Source organism: Rattus norvegicus, chromosome 1 (genome assembly GCF_021556685.1).
Source record: "Rattus norvegicus strain SHRSP/BbbUtx chromosome 1, alternate assembly SHRSP_T2T, whole genome shotgun sequence".
Classification (NCBI taxonomy): domain Eukaryota; kingdom Metazoa; phylum Chordata; class Mammalia; order Rodentia; family Muridae; genus Rattus; species Rattus norvegicus.
The window spans coordinates 221,269,282-221,279,456 of record NC_141534.1 but is presented as its reverse complement, the minus strand read 5'-3'; the positions used below and the strand labels follow the sequence as shown (position 1 = coordinate 221,279,456).

The 10,175-nt window shown below is 38.0% G+C and overlaps 1 protein-coding gene across 2 annotated transcripts; it reads left to right on the top strand.

Moving 5' to 3' along the window:
* The first annotated feature begins 1,210 nt into the window (after positions 1 to 1,210).
* On the top strand, positions 1,211 to 9,218 carry Ms4a2 (membrane spanning 4-domains A2). Of its 2 annotated transcripts, NM_012845.1 has the most exon segments (7): positions 1,225 to 1,340; positions 2,120 to 2,243; positions 2,751 to 2,885; positions 5,113 to 5,169; positions 5,784 to 5,939; positions 6,270 to 6,368; positions 7,188 to 9,042. In NM_012845.1, coding segments are annotated over 7 exon segments (732 nt in total). In that variant the 5' UTR covers positions 1,225 to 1,278; the 3' UTR covers positions 7,287 to 9,042.
* The last annotated feature ends 957 nt before the right edge of the window (positions 9,219 to 10,175 follow it).

Sequence of the window (10,175 nt, the reverse complement as noted above, 5' to 3'; positions counted from 1 at the left end):
GCTAGATAAGTCTGAGATCAGGCCTTCAATAGTGCTTGCTTCATGATATCATCAGTTGCTAGCAAGAAGTATCAAGTCCTTTCTGTATAAATGAAGAAGAAGATGGGGCTTATTTCTTAATTCTTATAGTGTACTTGTTAGATGTACTGATTCCCAAAGCATCAGTACAGTGGAAAGAAGGAACAGTAGTATTTTGTTATGAAAAGTTTGTCAGTATGTACATTAAAATCCCCCCTCTCTCTGTATTTATATATTATATATTTACAAATATATATATATATATCTTTTTGAGACATTATATCTCAGAAAATAACTGAGGTGACTTATGGTTCTATGCATAGTATCTTGCAGTTGGGCAAAACCATTCATTGAATTAAACTGAAATTTAATCATTTAATCAAGGGAGATCTGTGAATTTCCTCTTGTTCATTGTGTTCAGGAAGTTAGGTATGGTATAGTCAAGGGAGCACTTTGGGCAAATCTATTGCTTAGCTTCCACAATTCAGACTTGCTCACACCATTTCTCTTCATGACATTCACATCCCTCCACATTTTCCTTGTCTTGTTCTTACAAGAGTGCAGCAGTTGCCATAGAAATGTTCAGATAAAGTATATTTCGTAATTCAAATAGTACATTGAATAATTTCCGTGGCATGGTTCACAGCAGTTAGAACTCTGATGGTCCTTTTTCAAAATCATTTGCTGCAGATAGTAAATACTATCCAGAAGGGAAGAAGAAAAAATGAGAAAGGAGTGAGGAGAGGGAGAGGGAAAGGAAGAGGAAGGAGTGGAAAAGGGAGAGGGAGAGGGAAAGGGTGGGTGAAGAGAGAGAATGTAAAGTCAGAAATACATACAGTTCAGCTTTGATTCCACACATGAAGCCAAATTGATGAGCTCATGGTATAGGTATAGTAATGAAGTTGCCAAAAAGCACCCTTGTTTTTTCTTCTCTTTCATCTTCTCAGTGCCTAGATGCTTCAGTGTTAAGTTCCTTAAATCCCACATCTTGGGCAGAATTTTATGCTCTAAAATGTTCATGTTTCCCTTCTCATCCTGCTCTTTATTCAATAGATGTCTCAGTTTTGCGTTACTTTCCATTATAGCAAGAGAAAAGAACCACTGATATCCATCAGCCTGGAGACTTATCTGACAAGTAGGTTCTGCATGAAGATAATCATTGGTATTCAGAGTCAACCCATCTTAACTGCCCATTCAGAGCACACCACGTTTCTGTGTAACAATATCTTTTATTCCTGGATAGTCCAATTAATGAAAAAAATGGACACAGAAAATAAGAGCAGAGCAGATCTTGCTCTCCCAAACCCACAAGAATCCCCCAGGTAAGCAAAGACTATTATTTTTTTTTATTAAAGTTATTTATCAAGACACAGAAATTCACAGTGCTGGGCAGGCAGATGCCAATTCATAGATTTATTTACAGAATCCAGAAGATTACTTAAATTTCTTAATGTCTTACTATCTCAGAGGTTGGGAACAAGGTTTTTACTTGATTTGAAAACTGGAAATATCAGATTTTCTAACATTAAAGGCGTGTGGTTTGGGGTATGGGACAGGGAGTTGGAACATACAGATCTCTTGCTTCCATATCTTATGTGTGTTTTAGGACTCACAGGATTTACAAAATGATCTTGATCCTGGTTGACCCTTTTGATGCTTAGGCCATGGAATCCTGCACCCAAGATTGAAATAGAAATGGAGACTAAGCTATCCCCTCAAAGCCGTCCTCTGTGTATGAAGTTGTATGCATTGTATGCATTGACACAACACATGTAGAAACATTTCTATGCTAAATCTCTTTGAGGCTGACAGACAGGCATATTATAGATAGAGGTTTTGAGGAAGGAACTTATGGAAACCCTGGATAAATAAGAGCATGCAGCATGGTTTTTGTTCTGTTATGGTGCATGCAAACACTTGGATAATATTCATTGTTGGTGGTCGGTTGCTTTGACTCTCAGGGACTTTTTCTCAGGTACTACACTAAAAAGTTCAACTGCAGGATTCTTTTGAGGAACAGCTAACACATAATGCTCCAGTTTCTGACAGGTAACAAAATAACGCAAGGAATTAGAAGATTGTTGATTTTTATAAATTTCAGCGCACCTGACATTGAACTCTTGGAAGCGTCCCCTCCTGCAAAAGCTCTACCAGAGAAGCCAGCCTCACCCCCACCACAGCAGACATGGCAGTCATTTTTGAAGAAAGAGTTGGAGTTCCTGGGCGTGAGTGCATAGCCTTTATTCTTAACTCAAAATGCAGATTGACTCTAGGAAAGAATATTTAGTTATATTAATATTTTCTCTCGTGAGCTGATGGAGTTCTATAGCATTCTTGATAGGTGAGGAGTTGATGGTATTATTTGCACACTCTGGAAAGAGAAAAGCATTTTCTCATAAAGACTTTAGGTTACCAGGTCATGAGTGGAAAGCAGGGAAGAAGGATACAAAATGTCTGCTGTTAATTAGATAGAAGGAATAATTATGCATGTATACCATAACTATCTAAATAAAGATGTGTGTGATGTGTATTGATAATATATGCACTAGCTTCTACTAGTCATGGTTCAGGATATATAGTGGATAGAAGACAGTGGAAAGTTTCACAACTGGATCAATCCAAGTAAAGTCTATTACACTAAAGAGATTTCTCATATTCATTCTTATTTACAGAGAAATTGGTACAATCTTGAAAAAATATATCCTAACTTTATAAAATTCATGTTTCCACAGGTAACCCAAGTTCTGGTTGGTTTGATATGCCTTTGTTTTGGAACAGTTGTCTGCTCCACACTCCAGACTTCAGACTTTGACGACGAAGTGCTTTTATTATATAGAGCAGGCTACCCATTCTGGGGTGCAGTGCTGGTGAGAACATATCTGTAATTGTTTCTGAAATGATGCTAACCAGAGATTTTATTTTAATCAAAGACAACTAATTTTCTTTTAATCAAGTGCTTATCTCTAGCCTTTCAATAATATCTACAGTTCTTCATTTATATGCACATAGCATCTATAAATGTAGTTTCCAAAGCACTCTCTACATATACTCATTAACAAGAGCAAATACACTCACCACAGTTAACTATGGTTTAACCCATTACTATACTTTTATTGACTGAAAACCTTGAGACTGTACAAAATGTAAAAGAATAAATACATTAATATTTAAGAAGTTAAATGATTTGCCAAGACTTAAATTCAGGAAAATACCCTTAACACTAACTATTAATAAAATTATCATTAATAAAAACTAAGACTGGAGAGAGGCCTTAGTAGTTAAGGGTGCTTGCTGCCCTTTCATAGGACGTGAGTTCAATTCTCAGTACCATGTCATGTATTTGTGACTTCCTGTAACTCTAGCTCAAGGGGATAAGAACCCTCTTCTGGCCTTCTTGGGCATTCATACACATTGGCATATACATACACAGGCATATACACATACTTGAACATAATGTTTTTAAAAATCTTAAAAATACAATAACATAAAACGTTATCTTTAAGAAGAGAGGGGAGAGATAAATTGTTCAGATGAAAACAAAGTTAACAATATTGGATGGATACAATTCCTTTAAAACATTCTACTGTCTGGAAAGCAAGTGACTGAATGAGATCACAAGGCCATATAGCTTTATATATCTGAAGTACACATACAATAAATAGGGTATTCTAACTATAGATGGTATAGGATTTGATAAAATTTGACTCATATATATGTATGTATTTGTATATGAAATATTAGCTTATTTGTAACCCTCAATATAACAAGCCTATTCATGATTTTGTAAGTTACATTTGTTTCCTTACAATTCTTCTTGTCTCTCTCTGTTACCAGACTTCTCATTTTGAAACAATCACTATAACTAAAAATTAGTTTTCAGTTTTTAGAGCATTGTAGAAATAGAATTGTGTGCTACAATGTTTTATATGCCTACCTTTCTTCATTTCACATCATCATTGTGTATTATCTTTTTATCAATAGTTTAGTTAGAAAGATGTATTCAAATCTAAGGAATCCATCGCATTGGTATGTAGATATTCTTGACCATCTACCACATTTTCTTGAGCTTTCTATTTTTCTCAAGCATTTCATTTTAAAAGTCATTTATTTTCTCTCTGTGTATGTATGTGTTTGTATGTGTATGTTTCTCTCTGTCTCTCTGTCTCTGTCTCTCCGTCTCTCTCCATCTCTCTCCATCTCTGTCTGTCTCTGTCTCTCTCTCTGTGTGCGCGCACGCACGTGTGTGTGTGTGTGTGTGTGTGTGTGTGTGTGTGTGCGCGCGTGTGTGCGCACACGTACGTGCCAGTGCCACAGTGCTCATGTGGAGGTCAGAGAAAAACAGTAGCTTGGTTAGGTCTTTCTTGCTACTTTGTGAGATCAAGGAACTGAACTCCGGTTCTGTTACAAGCACTTCTACCTGCTGGGGCATGTCATAGATTTGTGACTCGGAGCATAAATCTCAATTTCTTAGACAGTGGTCTGACTTTGAGGTCTCGATTTTTACTATTTGCAAATGTATATTTTCATAGTTAACTATATGACCATATGCTGCATATCAAACCCATAGCTATACAAGGCTGGCCTGCAGGAGCTGACAGTGTAAGAGAGGACATATGAAACAAGCATTACGATAAATGAGACCACCGTTACAGTTGTACAGCAATCCTAGCTCTTGCTACCTTCCCAGTAGGTATCCAAGTCAACTTCATAGAGGAGCCAGGTAAGAAGCAAAGAGCCCCAGTCATCTAAGACCAAATGAGTAGGAGTCTGTTTGCTTCTTTTTGTCTTTCTCACTATGTAGCTCAGGCTGTCCTCATCCTTACAAGCTTCCTGCCTCAGACTCCTGAGACCCGGAATTGCAGCCATGTGCTACCACACAGCTCAGAACCTGTATCTTATCAAGACTTTCACATGATTTGTATAAGGAATTGATTTTGAGAAGCATTTTACTGGAGATAATAAATAATGGTCTCATGGCAGATTTTAGTGGATAGCCTTCTAGAACACCTAAAACTTGTATTTTGTGGATAGGCAAAGAAATACACCGAAGAGCAGAGACTCACTTTGATCTCTCCCCTGTTTCCTTTTGGACAGTTTGTTTTGTCTGGATTTTTGTCAATTATGTCCGAAAGGAAAAACACACTGTATCTGGTGAGTTGAACTCATTATTCATTCTTCCAAGGTAAGAAAAGTAGAATTTTGGAGCTGTTAAGACACACCAGTATCAAGGACATTGTAGAGAGTGTAGCTGTGTGTCTTTTCTCAATCCCTTTGTGCTGGAAAGTATTTTGCAGAATGAGGTGGATAAAATCATTAGAAACATAAATTGTATGACTTAATAAATAGTGAAATTTGATTACCTTGACACTGTTTAAAGGGACCCACAAAGGTATTGTCCTTGTATGTATTTATAGTCTGATGTTTAGTTATGCCAACCAAGAAGACTTGAGAATAGACTAAAAATGCTTGAATCTGGTTTTTTTGTTTTTTTGTTCGTTTGTTTGTTTTAATTCTGGGGATTGAACCCCTCTGGTCTTCTGCAATGTCTCACTCTATGTTCCCTGCTGAGTACATCCCAGCCCTCATGCTTTTCTTGAATGCATCTCAGAGGGGAACAGATGCTTATCAGATGATGAGTACATTTATGAGAGTTCCCTATTTGACTGGGGTTTTGAACCAGTTTCGAGTTACTATAGAGGACCGGCTCTGCAAGACAGATCAGTGGATCAGCTGCTGCCACAAGGCTGAATGTTCTATGCCCTCAGGTGAGAGGCAGCCTGGGAGCAAACATTGTCAGCAGCATCGCTGCAGGCTTGGGGATCGCCATATTGATTCTCAATCTGAGCAACAACTCCGCTTATATGAACTACTGCAAGGATATAACCGAAGACGATGGTTGCTTCGTGACTTCTTTCATCACAGTATGTGTTTCTTGTAAAAATACTAACTCTCTGGGCCCTGTCCTAAGTATGAAAACCCTTCCTTTTCCATAGACTCAGTCCTCCCTTTGGAATCTCCACCTTATAAAATAGAGTTCTGTACTAAGGGGCTGATGGGCTTACTCCTATTCCTGGCCATATTCCTTAAGCTTGGAGTCAACTCCTCCAATCAGTCACCTTCTGGTTTCCTATTTATGTGTCAATTCATGACGTCTGTTCTTGAGCTCCTGAGAAAGGGGGCGTGTCTCTAAGAGGCGGGATTGGAGGGTGTATCAGTCTGTGACTTTCGCCTTTTGCTTGGCTGTTTGACAGGAACTGGTGTTGATGTTGCTGTTTCTCACCATCCTGGCCTTTTGCAGTGCCGTGCTGCTCATTATCTATAGGATTGGACAAGAATTTGAGCGTAGTAAGGTCAGTAGGAAATCTTGACTAGCGTGCTGAAGAGTTTGTGCTTTATTCTTTTAAAACATGCCCCGAGTCTTCTGAAATTATTTCCTAGAAAACTATTTTTCAAAAACTGGCTTTTGTATCTCACACTGGAGATCTTATTTTATACACTGAAATGGTGCCAGATCACAGCACAGTCCCACGAGGTTAGGCGAATGGAGCTGTTTTCGTTGTAGAAATGGTGGGTGCTGCGGAGCAGTTGCCTGTGAGAAGTGAATTATCAGCAGTGTGTGATGGAAACGTTCAGCTGTTGGGCTTTACTTTTTTGTCCCCAAGGAGCTTGTTATATTTCTTCCTGCTCTTTCCCTTTCTCTTTTTCCAAATATATATTTTTCTTTCCTCTCTTTACTGCATTTTCAGCTCCTGCTCTACACAAACTTATTATATTCTTGGTGAGAACTTCCGATTCTCAGCCACTGTTACTAACTCAAATCTGACAAATGGAAACTACAACTCTCTATGTCCACTTTTAGACAGAGCCCAGTCATTACATTTCTTTTTTTTTTTGTCATTACATTTCTTAATGACCACTGTCCTCAGTCAGAAGGGAAACCGACATTTCAGATACAGAGTAATCTCAGTAATTTGTCACTTACATTGTTTCTTTTAGCCCCCATTGTCCAGCCCATCTCATCTGGTTTCTGGATATTAAGGGTACAGACATTTGAGTGTCATGAGAGGAAAGGTGAAATTCAAGAAGAAAGAAAGGATACGTATGTGACAAGCCTTCCAGAAATGTAAAGTTCTAGATAATTAATACAGGATGGTTTTTGTCTTTATCAGGTCCCCGATGACCGTCTCTATGAAGAATTACATGTGTATTCACCAATTTACAGTGCGTTGGAAGACACAAGGGAAGCGTCCGCACCAGTGGTTTCATAAGAATCAAGGGGCCAGGACAATCTGATTCCAGTATAGTCTTGAGAGTCGATCTTTTTGCAACATTATGGCAACATTTCTGTTTCCTCCGCACTCTATCAACTTTTCAATTGGATTGTTCTGTAGATACCCCTGTTTCAGTTATGATGCCTCTGGTCTTTAATTATCTCCCTTTTTGTGGATATCGTTCAATCCAGTTTTCTTGTTTTGTGTCACAGTCTCACATACAACCTTTCTGGAAAGTCATCAAAAACAAGCTAGCTTTTATTGCATGTCTACTTTCATGAACAAAAGGAAGGAGGAGTTATTTTGAGAGTTTAACTAAACTTAGATAATCAGGTAATATTTGACTCTTAGTTCATTTTAGAATTCTCAACAATACTTGTGCATGATATATGCCCACCATATCAAGCCTTCTATATATATTTAATATGGTATTTACTTTTCTATGTAGATAGATTTTCCACCCTCAATAATAATGGGTTTTTCAGAGACATAAAGCTTTATGAAAAGACACATATTATCTAATTCATGGGTATATTCACTAATACAGTTGTTGCTCAGTGGTGTTTACTACTTGGTGGGTAGTAGGTAATAGAGAACATTATTAAATCATTCAGTGTAGTGAGATGCATAGGTAAAATCAGGGACACTGTGAGTGTGTATATCTTTTGGTAAGACATGTGTGAAAATGAAGAATAAACTGATGAAGACTTGAGCTGGAAAGTAGTCAATGGGAATGACAAGAAATGATTGTGTATAACACTTGTAGATAAATAACTACCAACAATTGGTAGAGATTGCCATGTATGCCTAAAATCTCTCAGCCCAAGGCCAGCCTCTGTTACACAGTGAGTTAGAGGCCAGTCTGGGCTACACAAGATCATACATCAAAGGACGAAAGAAGATGTTGGTTCAAACTGTTAACACAGTAAGGGATATTTAAACAAACAGAAGTTTGACTGATATATTGAGTGCTTGAGTTTTTAATAAAACTGAATGAATAACATTGCGGGGGAGGGGAGCAGTGATGCAGAAGTCTGGATGATGGAGGAGTAGCAGAATCAGATGAAACATTGAAACGTATTTCCAGACTTTTGTTCTGAGATGGTTATAAGAGCAATCACCATTAAATGAAGAAGGTCAAGACACCAAAAGAATTATTTTGAGATAGAATTAAGACAGTCAAAATCCACATGCCTATACTTAGAAGGTGAAGTAAGGATCAAAAGTAGAAAGCCTAACGATTAGTTGGAAAAGCATATTACGTTAGGCAGCAGATGTCTATAGTGGAGAAAAGTTAAACAAGGAGAAATAATGAACCACCAGAGACTCTACATGTTGGTTTGGGAAATAAGAGAAAATAGCAATTCTAAATGAATGCAAACTCTGAAGAAGCATTTCCCAAAGGGTGTGGGCAGAGGACCAGAACATTTGCAAATGTACCTAGAGAGCAAACCTGAATAGGAGGTAAAATGGGGGAAAAGCAGCTAAGAAAATGATTTTGTTGCTGTTATTTAGATTTTAAAAGAAACAAAAAGAGTCATTAAAAATCTGTTTGCTGGGATCAGTTATTGTGTTCTCTGTGTATGTCCAAAGTACAGGTAACTTTTCTAAATCTTCCTGTAAGGCTCACCTCATATGTCTCTTCACATAGCCACACCCTTGATTCACAGTTACTCTACCACAGTAGTAAACTGTGCTTGTGGTCTCCTTATGTATCTTCCACTAGTGTTTATAAAATAAATCAGAATTATTTAACTTGATTTTTGTACTAGCAAGTGAAGTTGAAAGAATACGAGGGAAGTTATGAGGAAGAAAATCGATGGTAGATGTGATCACATTTATTTGCGAGGTTCTCAGAAATAAAGAAAGCTCATTTTTCAAAAGAACCATGTACATTAAAACAATTAATTAAATGGTGCCAAGGCCAAAGAACAATTTCTGGAGTCTTCTTCCCCAGCCCTTTCCCAGTAGAACTGTATGTAAATAACTTTGGAGGCAAAAACAGGACCTTGAACTACCTATTACCTCTCTTTTGTAAATAAATTGGGTAAGCAGGATGTGATTATGTTTTACTAGCTGATACTGATGCTAATTCAGTTGTTATATGAGCTAGAGAAAATGGCTTCTTTTGGTGAACCTGTATCATTCAGGGTTCATTCAAGAGGTACAACCAACAAGAGTCTTTGATAGACAGATGGATAGGCACAAGAAATAAAATATCCAAACCAGAGGGACACGAGATAGATGGAAATTTATCAGACCTTTAATAGGCAGGAGACACTGGGCCCTGTCTTTTCCAGCAGCTGGTGTCTGCTCGCCTGACTACTTTTAGTTTATCTTATAGCTAAAACATTTGAGTCTGCCACATGACTGAGCCCATGTATAAGGAAGGAAGAGGGACTTTTGAGATCCAGCATGAACATTAGATAAAATTCTGAGTTCTCAGAGTGCAGAACTTAAGCCAGAAAAGAAAAAAAAAACTAAACAAATATGCTGGGGGATTCGGAATGAGGACAATATCAGGGATGAGGAATGGGAACATTGCTCTCCATAGAAGCACCCAGCCAATGGTGAAGAGAGACGGCAGAGGATTCTGTTTAGGACAATAAAAGTCATGATTTTATGCACACTCCATGGGTCAGCTACACTGACCTTTCCCTGGGTGATCAAAAACCTAAACTGCCAGGCCTTTGTTAATTGAGGTGAATTTTTATTTGTGAGTTGGGGTCTTGTTTCTCACAATAGGGAGAGATATACAGTAGAGGATCAATTAGGGATCCACACCAGTACTGTGGTTTAGTCCAAAGTCCATGTCTCCAGAATCAAGGAGGCTTGTGGTCTAGTGTATCTGAGGTCAAAGGCCTTAGTCCTTGGAGACACCAGCCA